The sequence below is a fragment of the Rhinatrema bivittatum genome, chromosome 2, assembly GCF_901001135.1.
Source record: "Rhinatrema bivittatum chromosome 2, aRhiBiv1.1, whole genome shotgun sequence".
In the NCBI taxonomy this organism is placed as follows: Eukaryota; Metazoa; Chordata; class Amphibia; order Gymnophiona; family Rhinatrematidae; genus Rhinatrema; species Rhinatrema bivittatum.
The window spans coordinates 601101041-601128199 of record NC_042616.1 but is presented as its reverse complement, the minus strand read 5'-3'; the positions used below and the strand labels follow the sequence as shown (position 1 = coordinate 601128199).

The 27159-nt window shown below is 43.6% G+C and overlaps 1 protein-coding gene across 1 annotated transcript in view; it reads left to right on the top strand.

Annotated features, from left to right (window-relative positions):
* OSBPL1A (oxysterol binding protein like 1A) overlaps positions 1 to 27159 on the top strand; it is a 546359-nt gene that overhangs the window by 44129 nt on the left and 475071 nt on the right. The window contains exons 5-7 of the mRNA XM_029591150.1: positions 132 to 243; positions 3442 to 3527; positions 22417 to 22561. Coding sequence (XP_029447010.1) covers positions 132 to 243; positions 3442 to 3527; positions 22417 to 22561 — 343 coding nt within the window. The remainder of the gene's footprint in view (positions 1 to 131; positions 244 to 3441; positions 3528 to 22416; positions 22562 to 27159) is intronic.

Below are 27159 nucleotides of genomic sequence, written 5' to 3'. Positions count from 1 at the left end.
TCCAGGCTCTCTATAAACAGCAGAATGAATTAACCGTAATGTGTGGGTGAAGGTAGTCTTTACAGCACCAACCCAGCTCAGTAAAGACTTGCAGAAGGGACTGTTATAACTGACTCTTTTCCCCACCCCAGGAGCTGGTAGTGTTGCTGTTGCAGTATGGTGCTGACACGGCTGTTATTAATGGAGGTGGGCAGACTGCAAAAGATGTTACCAAGGACAAAGAAATAAGAAACATGCTAGAAGGTATTTTTTCTTTCTCCTCTACCTTTTTCAAGGGCTTTCATTCCTTGTTACAAGGATGTCTTTAAATATGTATATCTTTTTAATTGGAAGTAAAGGTGCAGTGCCTAATTCTTAAAAGTAAGTTTTGCTGTAGGTTTGGAGGCTGACTAAAGCTAAAGGGGAGCTAAACTTTGGGCATAGACTTGAAACCCAGTTGTGTGATTAGAATTCAGTTCAAAACTTTTACTTTTTTTTTTTTTAAAGTGTCATGAGAATTAATTCCCCATTCTTCCCCCATCTGTACTTGGAGCACAGATGCATGTAATAAGGGAGGATCAGTGGATTAACACTATGAACAAATGGCATAATCCACAATATTCAATATATCTATCACTCAAATCAAGAACACACTGCTTTAGAATCAAATCCACAAAAACCACAGCAAAGGCTGTGTTAATCCACACATGCTGCAGATGGAGATAGATTTACCAAGTATGGAAGAAATTAGATGTGTTACTGAAAACATATAAATAGAAAGGCCACTGGATTAGATGGCGTAAATATGGAACTCTGAAAACGCAGAGAAATTTATCTCTGATTACTGCATTGGCTGTTTGCAGGAACCAATATAAAATGCCATGGAAGATGGCTAGATTATTTATTTAAAAAGGAGATCACAATTGCTGTGAAAACTATATAGAGGTGTCTTGTAACCTGTATTTAATAAACTATACAGAAGATTCACAGCAATCTCAGATGTTTTATTTAAAAGAACAAACTGCTTTTAGATGAGGATGCTTGTAAATGGATGTCTGTTCTTCATACAATTTTTTAAAAATAGAGTATTTAATCTGGAAACACAGGTTAAAAAAAAATCATTCAGTGGGGTTGACTAACATATTGTGGCAGATCTCTGAGAAGAGATGTTAGTCAATGCTTAACAAATACTATCCAAAGCTTATACAATAATGCACTTCTATTGAATATTATGAAAAGAAACTTACAAAACAGAAATATATTAAGACAAGGATGTTTCTTACGGTTTAATATCTTTAGAGAATGAAAATTTAGTCAGTCCTGGAATTCCATTGAATCACTTTTCATTTATAAACTCTTTTTTTTTTTTTTTTTGCTGAGGTACAAGCTACATTACATAACACAAATGAACTACAGAAATCAGTTTATGAAATGTAAGAACTACAATCAATCTTTAGAGAACCTGAAATGCCCTTTAAAAACAAACCAATGAGAGCTAAAATTGTCATTGACAAAACTGTTCTATACAAGTGTTTTGCATTTTAATTACACTGGTAATCAAAAGTAACTTTTATATAATTATATTCCAATATTTGGTACCATCCATAGCACATTTAAAAGGAAGAACTAGAAGAGAAACACACTTTTTTAAACTTTAAGGTTATGGTAGCACCAACACTTTTTTTTTTCCTCTGGATCCAAAACAAAAATAGTGCATAATAAAGATGTTAGAATTCAGGCAGCAGAATGAAGAGGCCAGTATTCAAAAGCATTTAACAGGTAACTTGTGAGTTGTTGGTCTAAATGCTGACTTGAATATCCAGCATTTATCTGGCTAAACCTTTAGCTGGATAAGCCGTTCCTTATCTTCCAGTCAGATCAGTCCAGGATGCTTGGGTTTAGCACCCCTGCCAGCAGATATAGACACTCTGATTTGCTGATGACACCACCCCCTTATAGGGCACTAGAAGTGCCTGCAGCACCTCTGTATTTCTCCATCAGATGGCAGAGGTGCTGAATCCTGCTGCCTAAGAGTTTGGAGGTAAACTGCTCCCAGGAAGTTTCATTTAAGTTCTTCCTGGTGGAATATAATGAAGGGGTGTCATAGGCTCCTTTTTGTCTTAATCTATAATATCAGGAAGGATTAGGTAGCCAGTGGAGCTGCTGCCCTCTTTCCCTACCTTCCCCCCCCCCCCCCCCCCCCCGCCCTCATCTGGTGGGTTGTCTGTCTCTGGTAGGGATGAAGAATTCCTCTATCCAGTTGTTGCTTCACTTTTTTTTTTCTTCAAGGAATTTTTTTTTTAATTAAAAAAAAAAAAAAAAGCCACAGGGTGCCAGCTATGTGAAGGGAAATCTAGTTGCATATTTCGCCCTTCTCCCTGGTGGGTAGAATAACCATGCCACAGTAAATTACTTCTAATTTTTAATTTTACGCGGGCTTCCGTGGAGCACAGGAAGTGCTGCTCTTATATGGAGGCCTCCATGGGAGCTTCCATATAAGACTACAAATACCATACTAGTTTGGGATATAAGTTCAAAATCAGGACTAGCCAAAGTCTTCCTGGAACTTGGTAGCTTGGTCATTCTGACTGTCAATGTGTAATGTCTTAGCATTTACACTGTGGATGCTTGGAGGGTTCTACCAAGCACTGTCAGGCCTGCCTATGGGCCCCTACGTGGCACGTTCCCACCAGCGATTGCTTCTTGCTTTTCTCTGAAGACATACCCTGCTTGAAAGTCATCTTCTGGTTTCTAGGGAAACTGGGATCCCACACATCCTAAGGGTCACCTACAGACCAAATGCAAAAACAAAAATGCTGAGTTTGTCAATCTGACATAGGACAGAGCTAACAAACTAAAGGGTTTACAAATACCACAAGAATGAAGAAAACATTTAACTTGCAAACAGCAACAAGTAAAATTAACAAGGGATTCATAAGGTTAATGCTAACTTAGACAAGCTTCACTGTACTACTTAGTGCCTGGGGAGTTTCAGTTTAGGTTGTAACTGTAAGGATTTGTAGAAGTGAGTTAGTCTTGGCACAGATCTGGCTCCTTTGTATGCCCAGCCAAAACTGAGATTTGACACATTCTGTTCTGGAGTTAGTACTGTATAACCAATGAAAGCCCAAAGCATTGGCTTCCTGACCAATAGCAATATAGAATGTTGGAACATTACACTACATTATTGTACAACAGAATGTGCCCATTCTATTTGGGGGAAAAATTTTCAAAAACGTAACTTTATTTTTTTACATAAGCTTTTAGTTTACTTAATAGGGTGCTGCAGCTGTTTGTCCTGTTTCAGGGTGTTTTTACAACAGGTAAACAATTTTACACTTTACTTTCTGTATTCTAAAATCATACTGCTTCAAAGTTAAAAATAACCTGTATCAACCACATTTATTTAATTAGCTAGCTTTTAGAAATGAAAAGGGTGGTAAAAATGTTCGTGTCTTCCAGCTGCAGAAAGGACTCAGGAAAGGAAGCTTGAAGAATCGCTTTTAGGGGCAGCGAGAGAAGGAGAAACTGCAAAACTTACAGAAATGGTGAGTATTGAAAATGTGAAGTGCAAATTTTAACTTTCCTGTATAGTAATCTTATTTTCTCCTAGGACAAGCAAGATGGTAGTCCTCACGTGGGTGACATCATTTGGTGGAGCCTGGCACGGGAAACTTTTTTTCAGTTTTTCTAGAAACTTTGACTGGCAGACTGAGCATGCCCAGCCTGCTGCTGTCCACACGAGGTCCCCCTTCAGTCTCTTTTCTGTGGTGCAGTAGCCTTGCGGTTGTGGAGCTCCAACTCCCTGAAATTGTGTTCAAATTTTTCGAGGGTTTTTTTTTCTGGGTCGGGTCCCCCTTCAGTCTCTTCCCTCCATTCCGGTAGGTACCCTTGTTTTTCAGTTTCTGTTATTCTTCATGGTCTATTCCCCGACCCCTGCTCCATGGTGCCAGTCTGCCATTGACCACATGCTGGCCTAGTTTTCAATGGTGCCTCCAGTGCCTGTGGACCATGTCCATTATGGATCAGCACGAGGTCTGTATCCTCTGCCTGGGGGCCTCGCACAACATCTGCAGGTGCTGTTTGTGACCAAAGGGTGTCGAGCGCACCTTGATAAAATGGAGAAGTTCTTTGGGACACTGCAATCTTCCACTTCTGCTTCAGTCTCTTTGACACCCAAGGATCGTGGTAAACCATCTGTCTCTTCCTCTAGCGATCCCACTATCCAGCACCCCGAAGGATTGGGGAGAAGGAGGTCAATCCTCGGTGATCTCGCCCCTCCTGCAGATCTCGGGGTCATAGACATTCTTGGTGCCAGGGAAAGACCAGGCCGAGCACCAGAAGACCAGAAAACATCGCCACTGGTCACTCAATACTGTTCCAGTTCTGAAGTAACATTGGTGGTGATCGATCCTCCATTGAAGTGCCAGAGGCCCCATCCTCCAGTGCTCCCGTTAGCCTGATGCGTTCCCTACAGACTCTGGTGCAGGGCGCTGTGCTACCTTAGCATCCCGAGATGGCAGGCTCCTTTGCATTGCTTGCCATTGAGAAGCGATCACTTTGGACAGTTGGGTCCTTTCCATTGTCCACCAGGGCTTCCACCTAAACTTCAGCAGGCTCCCATAAATCACACCCCTGTGTCCATCATGGGGTTCGTCCGCCCATCGTTATCCTTCAATCACTGCTTTCTGCTGTTCTAGCAGTGGGTGCAGTAGAACCAATCCCTCCCACGAGCAGCGGGGCCACGGCTTCTACTAGAGGTACTTCCTCATTCTGAAGAGGACCGGCAGCTTGCTCCCTATTCTCTATCCTCAGGGCATTAAATAGGTTTCTTATAAGAGAAAAATAAAAAATGGTGTCTCTGGGCACACTGATCTTGCTCCTGAAGAGGAGACTGGCTTTTCTCCCTCGACTTAAAGGAGGCTTATGCCCATATTGCAATTGTCCCCAACCACAGGAAGTACCTCCTCTTCCTGGTAGGGATGGCACATTGTCAGTACAAAGTGCTGCCCTTTTGGGCTGGCATCAGCCCCACACATCTTCACCAAATATGTGGCGGTGGTGGCTGCCTACCTCATGTTACTTGGTCCATGTCTTTCCATACCTGGACGATTGGCTGATTTGGAGAGATACCTACCCTGGGGCCTTGCAAGCACAGGCTTTGACTGTTCAGAACCTGCAGATGCTGGGAATTGTCATAAACTTCCACAAATCTCATCTGTCTCCACAACTAGACTTCAAATGCGCCAGGTTGGATATGGCACAAGCAAAAGCTTTCCTGCCCAAGACCAGATGCTCACCCTCTCCTCTCTGGCCACTTTTGTTCGCAACAGCAGGAGTGCAGGCTCACCTGCTGGGCCACATGGTGGCCTCAGTCCTCGTGACCCCCCTTTGCCCACCTCCACATGAGGAACGCTCAGTGGGCCTTGCGGTCCCAGTGGTGGCAGGCATCTCAGGATCTGGAGGTTCTGGTTACAGTCACGGACCCCCTCAGTCTCTCCCTGACCTGGTGGGAAGCCCTTCCCAGTTTGGAAGCTGGGCTTCCTTTTCAGCCTGCGCTGCCCCAGATGACCCTCACCACTGATGCCTCTCCTCAGGGGTGGGGGGGGGGGGCCCCACATGGACAGCCTGCATACTCAGGGCCTCTGGGCTGCAGCCGAAGAGGCCCTGTGTTAGATTATCTTCTATCTTATATATATTTTCATTGATATGAACTACCTTGGTCTTAGGAAAGTATGAGCTTTCTGTTAACATTTTATTGACATTAGGAAAAGAAAAATATACTTACCTGAGGAAATACTTGTTCCCTGTACGTACCAGGATCAGTCCAGACTGCTGGGTTATGCCTCCCCTCCAGCAGATGGCGTCAGAGAAGCTGAAAAGCACCCCCTAGATATACTGGTCTGCCACCTGCGATCCCAACTGGTGGTTCTTACACTTACCTGTAACTAAGGAAAAATAGGATTACTTGTTTAACATGCATGTTTTGGTTAACTGATTTTAATAGACCACATTTTTAAAGATTACTGAAACCATACTTTACCTATGTGATATCTAATTTATTACTTGTAAAACCTCTGCCTTTCCCTCTCAACCCCTGAGGGGTGGATTCTGAACCCCTTCTGTCCTGTGAGATGGCCTGACAGGAAGGAGAATATTCCTGGCTGTCCCCTTTCTGTGCACCATCTAGTGGTACCCAAATTGACATCTAGAAATATTAAAGTACAACACTCGGCACCCAAAAGTGGAGGATCACCATGTACAAGAGGTGTGTTAAAGAATTTAATCAAAAAGTGTGGAATGAGCCTACAAAAAGTCAATTTACCATCATATCAATGCTGAGAAACATCTCCTTTGCATTTCCTATCCAGTCCACAATTAAATGAGGAAAGCAAGGAGGGATTCCAAATGAAAAAACTTATTACAAAAAAACAATTTCTAAAGCCATAAACTAAAGAAACAATCATCCTTATGCACTGCATACTGGGCTACGGATTCATAAAAACATAATTGCCATACTGGCTCAGAACAGGGGTCCATAAAGCCCAGTGTCCTGTCTACAACAGTGCAATCTAGGTCACAAGTACCTGGCAAGATCCCAAACAGTAAATAGAGCCCATGTTGGATCAGGAAACTTAGAATTGAGAGAGCTTTATTTAGGGTTAGAGTACTTAAAATAAGTGGTTTTTGTCATACATTTACATGGTTAATACAGGAAATTTTGTTCCCTGTACGTACCAGGATCAGTCCAGACAGCTGGGTTATGCCTCCCCTCCAGCAGATGGAGTCAGAGAGAAAACTGAAACACCCCCTAGATATACTAGTGTGCCACCTGCGATCCATCAGTATATTCTCTGACTCCAGCAGATTGAGAGGCATAATCTGCGGTCCTGGTCTGGTCAGTTTGTTGGTACTGTAGAAAAAAAAAAAAAGGGGAATTCTTGATAGAGGGACAAGATCATTTGGTATCTTTCTGTTCTCTATCCTGTCTGTTCGTGTTGCTGTTTTTTCTGGCAGCGCGGTTTCAGCTCAGTGTGGGGCAGGCACATAGGGCTCTGCCCTGTGACAGTTCCCGGGTTAGTCCTTGAGGCAGGGGGAGAGATTACCGGTGGGCCGGTCACCCTCCCCCCCCCAATTCCAGGGATCCCGACCCTGAAGGGGGTTCTCAATTTAAAAAAAAAAAAAAAAAAAAAAAAAGTAAAAGTAGATTTGGCAGGGAATTGGATTTGCTATACCCCGGCCTGCCAGAGCCTCTTCGGACCCCGGAGGGGGTGGTTCAGCCACCCGACGAGCTGTGCGGGTGAGAAGTTACTCACCTCAGTTTTGGCGCCATTTTTTTTTCCTTCTCTGCTCGTGGTCCTGCGATGCCTCGATCTTCGGCCTGTGTGGCCTGTGCTGGTACGGGGGCGCGACTCTCGCGGGAGGGCCTTTGTCCCCGATGTCTTCCCGGGGACGAGGGACCCTCCCGGGGGCCGTGCGCTGCCCGCAGCGATTCGGGGCTGCCTTCTTCGCCGCGGCATCGCGGCGCTTCTGCGAGCCGTTTTCCGGCCCCTCCTCCCTCGGGGAGCAGTGCGGCGGCCATTTTGGCCACGCGGCAGTCGGACCCGGAGGCTGCGGGAGATGATGCGTCCCTCCCCCCCTCTCCTGGCGAGCGAAAGGCGCGGTTCTCGGCCGATCTGGATAGCCCTCAGGCCCCTCCTCCCTCGGGATCCTTTCAAAAAAATTTAAAAAGGTCGGTTCCTTTTTCTTCTGATTTTGTGCTTCTTATGCACAAAGCCTTTTTGCAGGCTGAAGCCGGTTGGGAGGCAGAGGTCCCTTCTCCCCCTAAGGTTCCTAAACCTTCCTTGCCCCAGGGAAAGCCGATGGGCGTGGGGTCCGCAGGGGCCAGTGTTCCCCGCCCACGGGGAGTGCTTGAGGACACGGGGACCGCGGATCCTGCTTTGGCTCCTCTGGATCCGCCGGACTTGCTTGCGGCAGACGAACAGTTGCCTGTGGAGGGGGATGACCCCCAGGTCCTGCGTTTATTCGGCAAGGAGGAATTAAGCTCCCTTATTCTTCACGTCCTCCAGGAGCTTGAGCTCACGGCGCCCCCCCAGGACGCTGACACCTCGATGGGGGATATCGCTATGGCGGGGCTTAAGGCCCCCCCCTCAAACTTTCCCGTTCCATCATAAGGTTTTACAAATAGTTTCAAAGGAGTGGGAGCTGCCTGAGTCTTCTCTGAGGGTCACTCGGGCTATGGAAAAGCTATATCCTTTACCTAAGGATTCTTTGGAACTCCTAAAGACACCGGCGGTGGATTCGGTGGTTACGGCAGTGGTTAAACATACTACTATCCCTGTTACGGGTGGGATAGCTTTGAAAGATCTCCAGGATCGTAAGCTGGAGATCTTACTGAAGCGTATTTTTGATGTGGCGGCCCTTGGTGTCAGGGCAGCGGCGTGCAGCAGCCTCGTACAGAGGGCCAACCTGCGTTGGGTCCAGCAGTTGCTGACCACGCAGGAGCTTCCTCCGGGGGAGGCTGAGCAGGCCAATTGTGTGGAGGCTGCGGTCGCTTATACCGCGGATGCTTTATATGATTTATTGCGCACTTCGGCCCGCATCATGTCCTCGGCTGTTTCGGCTCGGAGGTTGCTGTGGCTCCGTCGTTGGTCGGCGGATGCCACCTCAAAGGCGAGATTAGGTTCCTTTCCTTTTAAGGGCAAGTTGCTTTTTGGGGAGGAGCTGGATCAGCTTATTAAGGACCTGGGCGACAACAAGGTGTATAAGTTGCCGGAGGATAAGCCGCGTCAACCGCGGACGTTTGGCAATGCTAGGACTCGCTTTCGGGGTCAACGGCGTTTTCGTGCGGGACGAGGTGGTACTTTTTCCCAGAGACAACAGGCTACGAGAACCCAGTCTTGGTCTCCTTCCTTTCGGGGCAGGAGGCCTCAACGTGGAGGCTCCTCACAAAGCTTTGCTGCCATTAAGCCAGCGCAATGAAGGTGCGCAGGCCCATTCCTCCGTTCCCGTTATCGGGGGCCGGCTGTCCCGGTTTTGGGAGGAATGGGTCAAGATAACTTCGGATCAATGGGTCCTCGACGTGGTCCGGTACGGCTACGAGTTGGATTTTGTGCGGCCCCTCCGGGATCTTTTTCTGGTGTTGCCGTGCGGTCCGCTGGAAAAGAGGCTGGCTATAGCCCAAACGCTCGATCACTTACAGGCTCTGGGGGCGGTGACTCCGGTACCGCCGGACCAGCTGCGGACAGGTCGGTATTCCATTTATTTTCTGGTTCCCAAAAAGGAGGGTACCTTTCGACCGATCCTGGATCTCAAAGGGGTAAACAAGGCCCTGCGAGTGCCTCGCTTTCGGATGGAGACTCTACGGTCTGTTATTGCGGCCGTCCACAAGGGAGAATATTTGGCTTCTTTGGACCTGACGGAGGCTTATCTCCATATAGGTATCCGAGAGCGTCATCAACGGTTTCTACGCTTCATGGTGCTAGGGTCCCACTACCAGTTCTGTGCCCTCCCTTTCGGTCTGGCCACCGCGCCGCGCGTGTTCACCAAGGTGCTCGTCGTGGTCGCGGCTTCTCTTCGTCGGCAGGGGGTACTTGTGCACCCTTACCTCGACGATTGGCTCATCAGAGCGAAGTCGCATGCGGCTTGCAAACGAGCAGTTTCCCTGGTAGTGAGCCAACTTCAGTCGTTGGGTTGGGTAGTCAACTTCGCGAAAAGCAGACTCGAACCGACACAACAACTGGAGTTTTTGGGCGCGCGCTTCGATACCTCGGTGGGCAAGGTTTTTCTTCCTCATCAGCGCATGTTCAATCTCATGGCCTTGGTCCGACGTTTGCTGGATCTCCCATCTCCCACGGTGTGGGATCATTTACAGCTTATTGGTCATATGGTATCTACTATGGAGATGGTACAATGGGCCTTCGCGCATATGCGGCCCTTACAGAGATCTCTGCTTTCTCGATGGGATCCCAGATCAGAGGATTTCGGTTTGGAACTCCCTCTACTGGAGGAGGCCCGCTCCAGTTTCGCCTGGTGGCTCAATCCGAACAACCTGCTCCAAGGAGTGACCCTAGAACCCCCATCGTGGCTGGTGGTGACTACGGATGCCAGTCTGTCTGGTTGGGGGGCGGTCTGCCAATCCCGAGCTGTTCAGGGCGCCTGGACAGCACGCCAGTCCACTTGGTCCATCAACCGCTTGGAAACCAGGGCGGTGCGTCTCGCCTTGCGTCGCCTCCTTCCCATGGTAGGCGGCCGGGCGGTACAAATTCTGTCGGACAACGCGACTACAGTGGCGTACATAAATCGACAAGGCGGCACAAAGTCGTGCGGTAGCCATAGAGGCCGCACTGCTGATGGCCTGGGCGGAACGCCACCTGTTGCGTCTAGCGGCCTCCCACATTGCCGGCGTAGACAACGTGCAGGCGGACTACCTCAGTCGTCGGCATCTGGATCCCGGCGAATGGGAGCTTTCGCCGGAGGCAATGAGGCTCATCGTTCGGCGGTGGGGGATTCCGCGCCTCGATCTCATGGCGACTCGGGCGAATGCGAAGGCGGCGCGGTTTTTCAGTCGCAGAAGAGAGCACGCGTCGGAGGGCGTGGATGCGCTGGTACTGCCGTGGCCCCGTCACATCCTTCTGTACGTCTTTCCACCCTGGCCCCTGGTGGGGAAGGTGTTACGCCGCATAGTCCCATCAAGGTCCGGTGGTTCTCGTGGCTCCGGAATGGCCACGTCGCCCGTGGTTCGCGGATCTCGTCAACCTGGCGGTGGACGGCCCTCTACGGTTAGGTCATCTTCCCAACCTACTGAGTCAGGGTCCGGTAGTTTTCGAACTGGCGGATCGCTTTTGTCTGGCGGCCTGGCTTATGAGCGGAAACAGTTGAGGAAAAGAGGTTACTCGGACGCGGTGGTGTCTACCCTGCTTCGAGCGCGTCGGTCTTCTACTACTCTCACTTACGCTAGGGTTTGGAAGGTCTTCCATGCTTGGTGCGCCGGTTTGGGTATCTCGCCTAAGCGTTCGACGGTTCCTCAGATCCTCATGTTCTTGCAGGAGGGCCTGACAAAAGGGTTGGCGTATAATTCGCTGCGTGTCCAGGTGGCGGCTCTGGGATGCTTGAGAGGTCAGCTGGACGGGTCTTCCCTTGCGTGTCATCCAGATGTAGCTCGGTTCTTGCGGGGAGTTAGGAACTTGCGTCCTCCTCTTCGGCTTCCCTGTCCTTCTTGGAACTTGAATTTGGTACTACGTGGTTTGTGTGGGGCTCCGTTTGAACCGCTACAGTCGGCTTCGTTGAAGGATCTGACCCTCAAGACGGTTTTTCTTGTGGCTATTTCCTCGGCGCGGAGAGCGTCGGAGCTTCAGGCTCTTTCTTGCAGAGAACCGTTCTTGCGTATTTCTGATTCGGGTGTTTCCTTACGAACCGTACCGTCCTTTCTACCTAAGGTGGTCTCGGCGTTTCATGTCAACCAGACGGTTGAGCTACCCTCCTTTTCGGCGGAGGATTTGAGGTCTTCTCAAGGTAAGGACTTGAGACGTCTGGACGTCCGGCGAATTCTCCTGCGATATTTGGAGGTTACCAACGATTTTCGAAAGTCTGATCATCTCTTCGTGTTGTGGCATGGGTCCAAGAAGGGGCTTCAGGCATCTAAGGCTACGATTGCACGGTGGTTGAAGGGGGCCATTGCATCCACATACATTGGCTGTGGTAAATCTGTTCCGGATGGGCTTAAGGCTCATTCGTTGCGTGCTCAGGCGACTTCGTGGGCGGAGAATCGATTGGTCTCTTCCCAGGAGATATGTAGGGCGGCCACTTGGACATCTCGGCATATGTTTGCCAGGCATTATCGCTTGGATGTCCGGGGTCCGTCCAAACAGTCGTTTGGCAGCAGTGTGATTCGAGCGGGACTCTCAGGGTCCCACCCCAGTTGAGGCGGCTTGGGTACATCCCAGCTGTCTGGACTGATCCTGGTACGTACAGAGAAAGGAAAATTAGGTTCTTACCTTTGCTAATTTTCGTTCCTGTAGTACCATGGATCAGTCCAGACGCCCGCCCGTTTCTTTCTGGGAGTCCGCTCGTCTATTATTATTATTATTATTCTCTTTTTCAGATTTCTACGCCACAGTTGCAGCGTTTTCTTCGCTCTACCATTGTTGTTTTTGGTGGCTTGTTGCCATACCACTTGCTGTTATGTTTGTTTGTCTGTTTCTTCTGAAGGTTACTGTTTGATCTGGCCTCTACGATGCACTATGCTCAGTTTGAGTTTGGAAATTTTGGGGGTGGCATTTGTGATGCTTGGATTCTGTATTCTGCTTTGATATCTCATATACTGATGGATCGCAGGTGGCACACTAGTATATCTAGGGGGTGTTTCAGTTTTCTCTCTGACTCCATCTGCTGGAGGGGAGGCATAACCCAGCTGTCTGGACTGATCCATGGTACTACAGGAACGAAAATTAGCAAAGGTAAGAACCTAATTTTCCTTTCTCCCAAAACTTATTCTACAGCAGAGAAATAGCAAAATATTTTAAAGCAAAAACAAACTAGTTAGAATGAAATTGGCTATAATTTTGTAAAAAAAAAATTTTTTAATCTGAAGACTGGCTTAGTGGCTTCCTCTTTTTCTAAAATGCCTCTCTGGTCCAAACTGTACATTGAAACGAGGGTCTGGTGATTATTTACATGCTGAACCTCACTTCACTTGAGAGGGAGGCAAAAACACTATTCAGCAGGGGTAAGGCTTATGCAGAAACCTTAAGGATGTCCATGTTTAAAAAAAAAAAAAAAACAAAACCAAAAAAACCCAAAACAAACTGCTGAATATAACAGGCTATCTTAAAAGTTGTACCTAAACCAATCTTGTGAAAATTCCTTCTGTGAAATTTTTTTTTAATTTTCTCCAATATCTCAATTATTTTAAATGCCTACATGTTATGTGGATTGAAGATTATTTCCAAATGTTTTTTTACATATTTAAGAACATTATATGAAAATATTGTAATAGAGAAGGTTTCATATAAACCGTGTAGGCATGAAAACCTTCATCTCTCATTACATTATTTTCATATAACGTTCTTAAATATATAAAAAAAACACCCATATATTTGGAAATCTTCAATCCACATAGCATGTAGGCATTTAAAATTTGAATTTTATTTGAGAATTTAAAAATTTCACACAAGGAATTTTCACAAGATTGGTTTAGGTACAGTGATCAACAGTCATTCTGGGTTTTTTTAAATTTTCATTATAATTATATATCGCTGGTGGTTTAGATTTTTGCTGGTTTATCTTAAGTTGGCCATGTCATAGTCTGATTCCACCAGTCTTCCACCGGACCTTGGCACAACCTTCCAGAAGAACATCCTCCCCCCAGAGAGCATGTTTGTCATCCTTCATTTTTCAGGAAGAAGCAGAATATAATTGGTGTCCTAAAATATATTCAAGCTTCAAAACAAATAGTAGCTGTTCAGTTTAGAGTACCATAGGAACTCCAAACTAGAGTATTGCAAATGTGCTTGTCTACACTTCCGGTCGCTAGGAAGTTGGATCTGAAGTAATTTCAAGCTTTGTCCTGATCATCAAAATGTGTAACAACCTAATGAATCTGTAATAGTAGAATTAGTTTTGAAAAAAGCAAAATCTTAACTATTCTAGCATTCCTGTGGGGGAAAAAAAAGTTACTAGATAACATGGTGAAAGACTCTTCAGACAGCTGGGTTTTCAATCAGCTCTGCATCTTCAAAATGATGCACATAGGGAAAACTAATCCCAACTAAAGATATGCCATGCTGGGTTCTGTATTAAGTGTCACTATCCAGGAAAAGGACCTTGGAGTCCCTTGTGGACAATATGTTGAAATCCTCTGCTCAGTGTGTGGCAACAGTCAAAAAAGCAAATAGAATGTTAAGAATCTGAAAAGGAATGGAGACTATCAGTGCTTCTGTATCGAACCATAGTACAACATATCTTGAGTATTTGCAATTCTGGTTGTCCCATTTCAAGAGACATAGTGAAACTAGAAAAGGTGCAGAAGGTGACACAAATGATAGTGGATGGAACATCTTTCCTATGAGGCTTTGCAGGCTAGGGCTTTTTTTTTTTTCTCTCTTGGTAAAGACAGCTGAGAAGGGACACAATAGAAACTTATAAAATCACGAGTGGGATGGAACAAGTAAATAAAGGATGGCTTACCCTTTCAAATAAAATAAGGGGATATGCCTAGAAAGCAACAAAGATTCAAAACAGATTGCCAGTGTGCCAAATCTGTTGGCAGAGGACATGATCAAGGTGACTAGTATAGTGGGGCTTAAGAGGTTTCGACGACTTCCTGGGGGGGGGGGGGGGGGAAGTCCATAATACACACTTGCTTGGTTGTCAGATAGCTATTGCTATCCCTGGGAAAGGTGTAAGGAAGACAAGTTAGATTGCTTTATGGGATCTGCCAGGTTCCTGTGACATGAATTGACTGCTGTCAGAGCAAGGATGCTTGGGTCAGATCAAGGTCCATTGAAGTCAGTATGTCAATTCTTTTATGTAACTTCATCTTTATGTGGTACAATATACATATGTAAACATTACAGAAACTTAAACCATCCTTTTAGACTCCACAGATACCTTCACCCTATCGGCCATCTAAATAGTCATTCTCGGCCCTACAGGAAACAATTATTCAAAGGAGTATTCAACCTACTCTTCAGTTTCACCCCCAACAAAGCTGTCATGCTAGGGACACAGCACAACCTAACCTCCCCATCCAAAATCCAATCCTAGTTTTTGCTAAATAGCCTTCTAGTGATGAAGCTTCAGCACTGCCACCCACTATGGTCTTTAATAAGACTATTAAGAATTAAAGATCATACAAAGGGATACCATTAGATTTCATATGTTCTTCCTCTAGCAGTTCTCATGGAATCAGTTCTGCAACAAGTCAACCCCCTTTGCTGCAAATGTGGTAAAACCTGCCCCAATACTCTAAGATTCTACTCCACATGCTTCCTCATTCAAGAGGAAAAGATGGTCTATTTCATCTTGGACTTCAGAGATGGACAAACACCTGCAGAAGGAAAAATTCAGGATGAACTCTTTAGGCATTATCCTCTTTCAATTAGAGATTGATGGGCTAATCCTTCTAGACCTCCAGATGCCTACATGCATGTTCAGTTTCATAAGGCTTACAGGAAATTTGATTCACCATAGGCTGCAATCATTCTGCCCACTCATGCCAAAACATAACATATACAAGAGACCCCAATATTTGCCTTGTACTGACTTGTAGTGCACTTATTTGAATTGCTTATAAAAAAAAAAGCCAAATTTTTGCTCAGCCTGCCAACAATAAATGTTTGTATGTTTGGCATCTGTGTTCAGATTTTCTCCTAATGGCAAAAAAAGATCTAAGACTTTCACTTCAACACTCAGAAGCAGCTGCACATCTTGAATTTGCAGTCTTTAAATCCACCCAGCTTCAGTTATGACTTACTTATGCCCCCCCCCCCCAGGGCTCCTAGAATCAGACACCTCCCCTCTTATTGAACGAATCACCAAACATATTAACTACGCCGCCCTATCTATAATACTGGGAGACTTTAACCTTCACGTTGACTCTTCTCCCCATTCCCCCAACTGCGAAATGTTTCTCTCCTCACTTAAATACCTGGGTTTCAAACAGATCATAGACAGTCCAACACATAAAGCAGGTCACACTCTGGATCTAATATTCCTAAATGAAGGCCTCTCCTCCACTGCTAAACCCTTTAGCACACCCATCCCATGGTCAGACCACCAGTTAATTATGACGACCCCAGAGTTCATCAAAACCACTCCCCATCCATCTCACAAATCCACAATCCAATTCAAGAAACTGTGCACTTTAGACAACCTCAGCTCCCACCTCTCTAAAGAATTAGATAATCTTGATCTCGCAGATGCAGCCATCACCTCATGGTTCAAGATAACCAACAAAGTAGCAGATCTCACCTGCCCTACAATCACCAAAGTACTACACACGAATAATAACAGGAAACCTTGGTTCACGTCTGAATTGAAATCCCTTAAACAAGAATTAAGAAGCAAAGAACACAGATGGCGGAAAAATCCTTCCACAATGACACAAGCAGCCTTCAAAGATTCTATACACTGTTACAGGAACACAATCCTCCGAACAAAGATTTCTTCGCACAAAAAATTCACCACTTCATCTTTGATTCCAAAGCTCTGTTCTCGTACGTCTCTTCTCTTACAAAATCTTCCCCACCTACTATTCCAGATGACCAAGCTTTAACTAAGGCTACTGAATTAGCTACATTCTTTGAAAAAAAAATCTCCAACCTGGTAGCGCCGCTTATTTCCAACAATAACCAACCCTATTTCCCTTACAACTCCACAATTCAGCAAAACGCTAGACTTGAAACATTCGAGCCCACTTGTTCATTGGAGATTGAAATCCTGCTCAAGCCATCTTCTCACCCCTCGGACCCAATACCGTCAAATCTTCTCATCTCTATCCCAAAAATCATTGCCAAGCCGATTTCAGAAATCATTAACTGCTCGCTCACACAAGGCCTAGTACCAGATGCTCTAAAGATCACGATTCTCAAGCCACTTCTTAAAAAAAAAAAAAAACCAAACCTGTCACCAGCAGACCCAGCCAACTTCCGCCCGATAGCCAACTTACCGCTCATCGCTAAACTATTAGAAAAAATTGTCAACAAGCAACTCTCAGAATACCTGGACGATCACAAGATTCTTGCTCCAGCACAATTCGGTTTTCGCAAATTGCTAAATACGGAATCCCTTCTAATCTCACTCTGACTCCATCATCCTCAGCCTAGAAAAAAGACAACCGTACCTTCTCGCTCTTCTAGATCTTTCTGCGGCTTTCGATACAGTGAACCACTCAATTATATTAGATCACCTCTGACATTGGTATCTCTGGTACGGCACACAGAAGGTTCAAGTCATTCCTTAATAACAGATGCTCGAAGGTCAAAATAAACAACAAAGAATCTCACTCAGTCTGCTACTCCCTGGGTGTCCCACAAGGTTCATCTCTCTCTCCAACCCTCAACATTTACCTTCCCCCTCTGCCAGCTTCTTACCAATCTTAAGCTAACCCACTACATCTACGCTGACGACGTTCAGGTACTCATCCCCATCAAGGACTCCCTAACCAAAACCCTCAATATCTGGAACAATTGCCTCCGAGCAATCAACAACCTACTCGCTAGCCTTAACCTAGTCCTTAGCACCAATAAGACGGAGATTCTTATCTCCCAAGACAATAATTGTCTAACCAACATATCAATCACTTCCCAATTTAATTTCTCTCCGCATGTCAGAGACCTGGGCGTAATTCTGGACAATCGGTTTAACCTAAAAAAATTTGTCAACACTACAACAAAGGACTGTTTCTTCAAACTACAGGTTCTGAAAAAGCTAAGACTGCTCCTCCACTTCCATGACTACCGCACAGTGCTGCAATCCATTTTTTCAAAACTAGACTACTGTAACTCTCTCTTCCTCCTAGGTCTCCCAGCAAATACAATCCGACCTCTGCAGATGGTACAGAACTCCACCGCAAGGATCCTGACCAACACCAACAGAAGAGAGCACATCACACCCATACTTTGCAACTTACATTGGCTACCAATTAAATTTAGAATTCTTTACAAAGTCCTTATGATTCACAAAGCCACGCACAATCTAATACCTCTTCGTTTCCACAAATCCTCCAGACCTGTAAGATCTGCCTACAAAGGCTCTCTCTATGCTCCCCCAATTAAGACCGCCCTAAGGAAACGTGCCCTATCCACTGCTGGTCCCTCTCAATGGAACACTCTTCCCCCAGATCTCCGGCTAGAATCATGCCCACTAACTTTAAAAAAAAAAAAAAACAAAACCTTAAAACTTGACTTTTCAAATAAGCCTTTCCTCATCCAGACGACCCCCCCCCCCCCCCCCCCCACCCCCCCCCCCCCCCAAAATCAGGAAGATCCATCCCGGAACACTAATCGATACTGCTTCACACTCACAAGGAAGTACGTGCTCCCTCTCTGCTAGGTCATTTGTGTTCCTTTCATGCCCGGAATGGACTCTGCCATCTGGCTTGGTTTAGACTGAATATACTTTCTGACTTCCTTAATGCCTTATTGTATATTTATTCTCATTGCTTTAGTATATAAATTTGATCTTACTAGTGTATAATTTTTGCTGGACTCAAAGCTTTAGGGCAACAAGAACATTTCAAATCCACAAGAGGTTTTCAAATTTAGTTTATTTGGCTTCTTAAAAGTCAAATGTTCCTGTGAGATGCAATATAACTGCCCTCTATCTGTAATAACTTGCATCTCAGTAAATCTCTGACCTGCCCTGACTTATATAATCAAAATACAACATTCTCGAAGCTTCCAGAATGAATGACGTAACTGGCCAAAGACAAAATACCGTATACTGTTGTCATGACAATCTATCCTGTATAGGAAATGCTTGTGAGGACCTCCCTCAACTAAGAATTCTTCTAACCCTGTTCCTCCTCCCACTGTAAACAAGTTCCTGTATCATACTGGCTTTGATGCACTGTATTCTTCTTTTCTTCTGTTGTTCTTCTTTGTTTATGTAAATACATTGCAGTCTGGGTTTTGAATAGAGCTAGACTTGGATTCCACTTCTTGGCACCAGGATTCATTCAAAACTATCACCTCACAAGATCTCCTTTTCACATTGGTTTCAGGTCATTGAAACCAGCATCTGCAAGATAAAAGCTTGCATCCAAGACTCAGTTTCTCTGCATTGTAAAGCAAATGTTGTCATTGATGCCTTCCTGGCCTGTAATTATAGGCTTTGCAGAGCTTACAAGTTTCCCAAAATCTTCTGCATCCTTTGAATCTGTGATAGAAAGTCTCTCAAAGTTCATTCACCTCTGACAGGCCAGTACAGCAGAGGCGTCTGGATATTCTTAATCAGACATATTCTTCACTAGTTTATCTTTTAGGCTTTTCAGCATTGTGTCTTTATTTCTTTTTTTTTTTTCTAGATTTGATATTGTTAAGTCATTCTAATCCTCACATGGCTCACACTTTTTCAGTTGTCATTATTTACCTTTGTTTTTGATCCCTTACTCCCAGTTCCGTGTCACCCTGTTCTATGTAATGCTATTTGCAACTTTTGTGTTTTCACTGTAAACCGATGTGATATGTAAATTTTCTACATGAATGTCGGTATATAAAAGTCCTAAATAAACGCCCAAATTTTTGCTCAGCCTGCCAACAATAAACGTTTGTGTGTTTGTTTGGCATCTGTGTTCAGATTTTCTCAATTGTTCTCTATTCAGCTAAGAGAACCATGTCTTTGTTCTTTCATATTTATTCTATTTGTTCACATCGAGCCATACCTTTCAAGAACCTTGTTCCTTTATGTTCTGTATGAGGGACTCCCTTCAAGCCTTAAGATTCATCATTAGTTTCCAAAAATCCAATATGTAGTCTAGTCACATAATAGACTTCATAATAGTCCCCTGGATACCACAGGAGGTAGTGTACCTGCCTCTGCAAAAGGTACACAAACTTGCTGAAATACTTTCAGATCAAATTTCTGCCAGTTTCTTCAGGAAAATGTGGGGCCATATCGTAGCAGTCTGTGCTACGCCTGTGCATCGGCATGAGCAGCTCTGTCCTGAAATTTCAGTGAAACCAGCCCATAGAGCCATCCGCATAAAATGAAGATATGCAGTGTTCTTGGCCATTCTCTGGCATGGTGGTTGAATTCTTTAACAAAATCTGAGGTCAGTTTTTCACCAGCCTTGATTTCAGGTATTTCTAACCAAAAAATTGGTCTCCACAAGAGGCTATGCTCCATAAACTGTCTAGCATCAAGAGTAACCTTTAGTCCTTTTTAAAGTTATTCAGTCTGTGATTAAAGAACAAAGCAGTGTTTGGTCAAAACAAAAAGCTATGGCTTTTATTCACAAACAAGAAGAAATAGGCTTGATTTGTAAACAAGCAGTTTCCCAAAATATATGTATGTTATAGCAGTCTGTCTACTTGGAAACCAAAATCAGATGACGAAGTCACCAGCTACCACATGGTCATTGGTCAATCACATAGTATGGGAGCTTGTTCAACTTTGTTGTTCAGTATTCAAGACATCTATTTGTTGGAAAAGCAAAGTCCACACCTGCTCTAGGAGACCAGCAAGGGACAGTCTGACAGATGCCTTTTCAGTCCCATGGAATCCAGGGCTTCTGTGTCCAGCCCCCCCCCCCCCCCCCCCAGATTCCACTTAACAAATTTAAAAAGAAATAAAGGTTTAATGACTTTGCTACTTTTTTGAGCCATATCAAATTTGGTTTCTTTGGCTTAAACATCTAGCTGTGCAGCATCCTGTAAAATACAAATTCTCAATCTTGAGAGTGCAGTGCAGTCTGATCTTATGATATCACTTCCTTTTAAGGTCTACATTTAATGCCTTGCAAGAAACCAGTGCATCTTATCTAGCTTATTTCACAGCATTTGCCATCTTCATATGAACAAAACATTTTACTTAAATATCTCCAATCTACTTAGCTGGAATAAATTGAGATGGGTAAAAACCATTACAGCTGCTATCTGCTAAACTTAAAAAAACAAACAAAAAAAAAAAACCAGACCGGTAGCAGCCTAAGAAAATGCCATTTATAAGAGCATCTTCCTTTCTACTCCTGTTGCAAATTTTAACTTTTTTTTAAATACTGAAATGCATGTTCCTTTACTTTTGTAGTGGGACAAACGTGTGAACGATGCGATATGAGAGCACACTGTTCATGTACATTGCATTAAGCAGCTGCAGCAGGGTATTTTTAAATATCAAACTTTTGTGTATAAAAAAAAAATCAAACCCTCTAAATGGGTAACAATCAAACCTTTATTTTTGGTACTTTTAAGCTGGAATCTTGAAGTTGGATTATTTCAATTTTGCTTTCATCTTAAATTTTGAAAACCCAGCAGTCTCAAACTCATGTACATTCATCCATTAGTCAAGTAAAAATCATAGCCTGCAAAGAATCCATTTTTGTCCAGAATCAAAACTATTAACACAATCATCCACTCTGAGCTTTTTGAGAAGTAGAATATAAATACAAATAAACTCTGCACTATGTAGAAATAGAGATTTTATTTTTCCCCCTGAAAGCACTTCTGAAGGAATATCTGATGCCAAATTAATTTTATTGTATTTTGACTTTGGCTGACCAGAGTTGACAGTTGTATTAGTTACCATCTTTTTACTGTTCTGTTATACAATGTGCAAGTTTACATTTCATGCTCTTTTTGGGGACGGCTGAGAACAGTTGCCTGTTGTATTGCAGCCATCATAGACTGGGTAAAACATCTTTTATCTTGCAAAGTCACTGCAGGTTGTGAAATCTTGATTTTTGTGATGTGACTTTATACAGTATATAAACTATATGATTAGAATTGCCATTTAGTGGGAATTTCTGGGCAAACTTCACTCTAGCCAGAGCTGCTGCTGGGGAGGGTGCATCTTAGTCTGTATGCATGAGATGCTGTGCCTATCCGCAAACCTACTGAAGCAGCCGTGCATGCTACATGTTGGGTGGAGGAGCCAGGACCATAGTGGGAGTCCAGCTGGCTGCTCTCATCAGTGCTGCCAGAGCAGGGAGAAAAGCAGGATTTATTGGAGGCATAGCAGGAGTTGGGGTCACCACTAACTGAAATATCATCTGCCAATAGCACTGGTTTTGTGGGAGTGGTGAATGCTGGGATATGCTAGTTATGCAATAGCTAGCATATCCTTTTCAGCTTGTTTAAATTTCCCACAAATACTGAATCCACATATTGAATGGTTCTTTCATTTTTAGTAGTTCTAATGTATGGAAGCTTTCATAAGAGGGATTGTTTAAATTTAAAAGGTTTGGAATGTGGCAGGTACAATTGTGGATTCCTGGCAGAGGAGCCAGTTATTACCATTTTGAATGGGGAAAAAAAAATGGGACATGCAGAATAAATAAGATTAGAATTGTTACTGTTCTACATACCAGACAGCTTAGAATGTGTTAGAAGGCTTCCATAGTTTGACTTACAAATGTTCTAATGACAAATTAGAAGTGAGCAATTTTGACTTGCTATCCCTGTAAATCGAAGTAAAAGGTGGTCTTGTAAGTGGAAATGGCACTGTCTGGTGTGTTTGTCGTCCTTATCTATGAATTGAACTATTCTTTAGACTTTGGTTTCAAGGGCTAGTAAACAAGAGGTGAAATTGTCATCAGCTCTTTGAGCCTAGGTATGAACCAGTGGGTCGTATAGGAGCTAAACTAATTAGTTTTAATGCTCTCATAAACATAGATGACTTTATTTTTTTTTTCCCTCTGGCATATTGCAACTTAACTATATTCAAATAGAATATTAGATTTGTAGCCAATTCATCTTCTATATATTATGTTGGATGCAGCTCAGGAGACCTAAGCCACCTGATATTAACTGTACTGACCAGATGGGAAATACACCATTGCACTGTGCGGCATACCGTGGCCAGAAGCAGTGCGCGTTAAAACTTTTAAAAAGTGGTGCAGACGCCAGTGTGAAGAACAAGAACAGTGAGTACTAGGCTAACTCTTCTGTGCAAAGCTGTCTTGGTTGTGGGTGATAAGAGAAGGCAGTCTGTGTTTAAAACACTGTGAGGCTTACCTCTACCAGTGTATGCTTCTGATTCTCTTTAACAAAATAGTCTTAGAATGTTTCTTCCACTTCAGTATAAATTTATGAAAAATGTGCATCAGGTGTGAATATATTTTTCAGATTCCTTTGGTTTTTTATACATTTTTTTTAACTTACCTTTTGCTCTAAGAGGTAGCTTAAAAAGTGTTATTAACATGAAGTAAATGCATGTGATATCCCCCCTCCCCCAGCCATCATGCCAAGACTTTCTAAGAATATTGAAATAAAATTAATTTCCTGTGTTTGGTCTGGTAATTGCTGTTCACCCTTCCCTCCCATTCTCCCAAACAAATATGCCTCAGATCTGTTAACCGACTGCTTAATTGACTTGAAGATGTTGACAGGGTGGAGTAGTCTGTGTGTATCGTGCTTCTCATGGCACAGATGGTGAAATTTCCCATCCCCAGCTTTCCCCATCTCGCAGGTCTGTTCCACAGTTTTTTGATTATGAATGATCACATGGACTGTCTCTTTTTTGCTTGCTGAAAATACTGTTCCATTAGTGTGCATGACACTAAGTGGCCTTTGCTGTTGATAGTAAATTACTAAATCTCATTTCATTTTAGGATGAGACTACCTAAAATATCTTTAAAAATGCAATCTTGAGGTGTGCTTTCACTGACTGGCTGTCTTTCTCACTCTGTAACTGCTGTTCACTGATTCTCCAGAAAGCTCTGTCTGTGTGACAAGGGAGACTGATGAGCACTTGAATATTCATAAGCATTTTTAAGGATGGTTAGGTTATAATAGTTCTGCAACTTATGCATTCAGTAACTTATCGTGAGTCAAGATTAATTGCATGGCAGACTTTAGTCTGACTTGTATTTTGATTGGCATTTGCATTTTGTACACCAGATAAATCCAAGCCTCTGTAGGAATCCCCCCCCTAAAATAACACAAACATTGGGGATTCCATTTGTTCCTGATGAAACTATGTAGTCTGCTACCCCTACACGGGGTCTGAACCGCTTTATGGTTTAAACTCCAATAAGCCAGGTACTGTTTTTACTGTCTTCTAAAGATGTGCCCATGCTAACTTTTAATTCTTAATTTTTAATTGTTAATGCCTTTACATTTTTAAAATTAAAATATTGTGTAACCTTAAGATATGGTCCCATATCAGCTCGTCTTGATAACCACTCTACTCAAGTTATGTAACTGAAAAACCCCATCCAACTTCTTATTGCTTACAGTTGGTGGTTTGGGTGGCTGAAATCTTGAGTTCCTCGTTAGAGTAGATCTGTGGGCACAAGCATCTGACATGCAGCTTGATAGTTCTCATTCTCATGGATCCAAAAGGTTCCTGCTCAGGAAATGTATGTGAAATTTTCCTGTCTCACAATATATTCTTCTGAAAAACAGAGGGAGGTTCTCTTCTGCCTAGCAGAAGAGGGGAGTTTTCTTCCAACACGTCCAGGCTCCAAGTGACCCCCTTGTTTACATATGCAACTGCTTTCATATTATCAGAGCATTCTTGCTGTCTTTCCCTTTAAGGGAAGAAACTACAACAAAGCTAGTCTTATCATTCTTGTTAATGGAACAGGAGGCTTCCTCCTGAGAAGATTCCTTAAACTACGTAAGTGTGCTCTCTGACCTGATATGCTCTCATCTGTGGAGAGAAATAATCACAAGGGATGTTAGTTATGCCCTTTTACAAGTTCTGAGGTAATGTCCACCAAGTAAGACTGTCCCTCAGTGCAGCAGTGAATAAGACTGTTCGACATCTTGAGACTTGGGAGACTACCACGGCCTGCAGGGGACACAAGCTCTGGCCAGGGAATGAGATCCAAGGTGGCAGCTATTGACCTGGGCAGCTACTGGTATTACCAAACTCTGGGAGCACTTTAACAGGGAGAATCTCTTAAGTTGATCTACAGTCTGGGCAACCTTCTCCTGAGTCAAGAAGTATGACCTTTTTGTTCATAGCAAAGCACCCAGATATTCCAGAGATTTAGAGGCTTGATAGTTATCCAGCCCAAATTTTAACAGCTGCACAAGTGTTAGACTTTTATTTAAAAGACTTTCAGAAGATCCAAATCATCCAGATAAGGGAGAACATACCTTTCCTCAGACAAGCAGCTACCCACCACCATTACCTTGGTAAAAGTTCTTGGAGCTGTGGCTAACCCAAAGGCAAGGCTCTGAATTGAGTGTTGGTTCAGGATGCAAAAATGCAGACACATTTGGTCCTCCCTTACTGGGATGTGTATGTATGTCTGACAGATCTAGAGAAGCAAGACATTTTCAACAAGAACCAACTGGAGAGGCTCTATGCCAAAATAGAAGATGATGCAAAAAAACTGTTTTACCCCCTTCAGATCAAGAATCTGAGAGCCATGCTCCTTTGGTCTACAAAATAGATGGAATAGCATCCTAGACATTAAGCTTCCAAAGGAACTGGATCACTTCCCTTAGTTGTAACCTCTGGAATGTGGTCTGCATTGCTTCCCTCTTGACAGCCAAGGTGCAAGGAGAAACAATAAAGACATTGGGGACCGGAGCAGCTTACTCTAGAGCATAGCTGTGCTGAATAACCTCCAAGACCCATTGGTCCATTCCTGGTAGAAATTCTATAGGTGGCCACTACAGGCAACACAAGAGTGAAACCACTTGGCTTCATTGTAAACTCTATCAGCCCCGTAAGAGGCTGTAAAGTCCAGTCTTCCTTGAGCCATGAAAGGACTTGATCCAGCCCCTAAATCAAAATGATTGAGAAGCAGAAGATAAAGCCACACCCTTATCTTCTGGGAGTCTGTTGGGCTTGATTGCCCAAATCCTTCACTAATGAGCTAAGTAGTCGTCCAGATAAGGATTGCCCCAGAAAAAGTGAGGCTAAATAGAAAGGGGGTCTCTGCATCCTGGTTTTCTCCAGAGTTGAGCAAAGACTAGAAGTACATAAATTGGAAAGGATCTGGATAAAATTCCATTTATGGAATGATAAATTGAATTTACTTAAACTTGCAAACAGAAATATGTTTGAAAGATTAATATAAAAAACAGGTAATAAACCACAAACTTTTAGAATTACCTGGACTTCATTGGGGGGACGTTGTCTGCCTAGATTTGAGATCCCAAACATGATAAACAGAGATGCTTTGTTTAGTTGCTGGTGTAAAAAAAAAAAAAAAAAAAAATTTAGGCTAGTCTAGGGCAGATTCGGAAAATGGGAGCTAAAGATGAGGATGTGAGGGAGTTAGATTATCATTTCCCTTCTATCCTTTTTGAGTTTGAAAGGGTGGGTATCCTTGAATTACAGCGTTGTGAAATTGTAAAGTTACTACATGTGAGTTGGACCCCCTGCCCTTCGTTTTTGATTAAATAGTTAACAATGTTACCTAGATTGTAGCTGATGGTTAATGTGTGCCTGGAGGAGGGTTATCTGATGAGGGCATTGTAACAGTCTATGGTGATTCAGATTTTAAAACAGGCTTCGTTGGATAATTCTAGTTGTACTAGTTATTGCCTTATTTCTAACTGCCCTTTTATAGCAAAAGAATTGGGAAAGTTATCTTGTTTGGAGGAGGTGAGGGGGCTATGGTACTGAATCAGTGAGAGCATCAATGTAAGATGAATTATTGAAATCTAGAAATAGGGGAGTACCTGTGATTTTGTTGGATTTGTCAAGTGCTTTCGACTTGGTAGACCATGGTTTGCTTTTGAAACAGTGTAAACAATTAGGCTTAGGTGGTAAGGTTTGGGATTAGGTTTTTTTGAAAGGATATTCCTCTGGTACGTATGTTTGGGGGGGGGGGGGGGGGGGGGCAGCTTCGTCACAACCATACAGATTAGATTGTGGTGTTCTGCAAAGATTCTTTGTCTCCTCTTTTTTAATCTTTTCCTGTACCTGTTAGGTTCACTTATTGGAGATGAGGGGTTTGAAGGGTTTATTTATTCCAATGTGCAGTTGTTTCCAGTAGAGGATGAATTGTCAGATTCTTTGAGCAGAATTACTGGAGGGTTAAAGAAAATCTTTGAGTGATTTTGACTCCAAAGCTTTTAGTGACTGACAAGACAGTGGTTGTGTATAGGGAAAGAGGTAGTACTTAAGGAATTTAAACATTTTATGGATAGGGGATGTAGTCTTGGCAAGAAGCCAGAAAGTGAGGAACCTAGGGTTGGTAATAGATGAGGCTTTGACTATGGATTTTTATCTCTTCAGTGGTAGGGAAAGTTTTGGTTTCGACTCAATTGAGATTTCAAACTTTTCTAGAGGTCCCTGTTTACAGATTGGTTCAGGTGTTAGTTTGTGCAGTATTAGACTATTGGTTGGTCTCCCTAAAAGTTTGTTTACAGTTGGTGCAGAATATGGCAGCACGTTTTATTTTTGGTCTCCCAAATAGGGTGAGTGCGACACCTTTGACGCCTTCGTTGATTACCTATTGAAAAGTGGGCTAACTTCAGCGAAATGGAGGGGGTGCAGATTATTTACAAGAAAAGATTAAGGGTGTTATTCCTACCTGTAATCTATGCTCAAAAT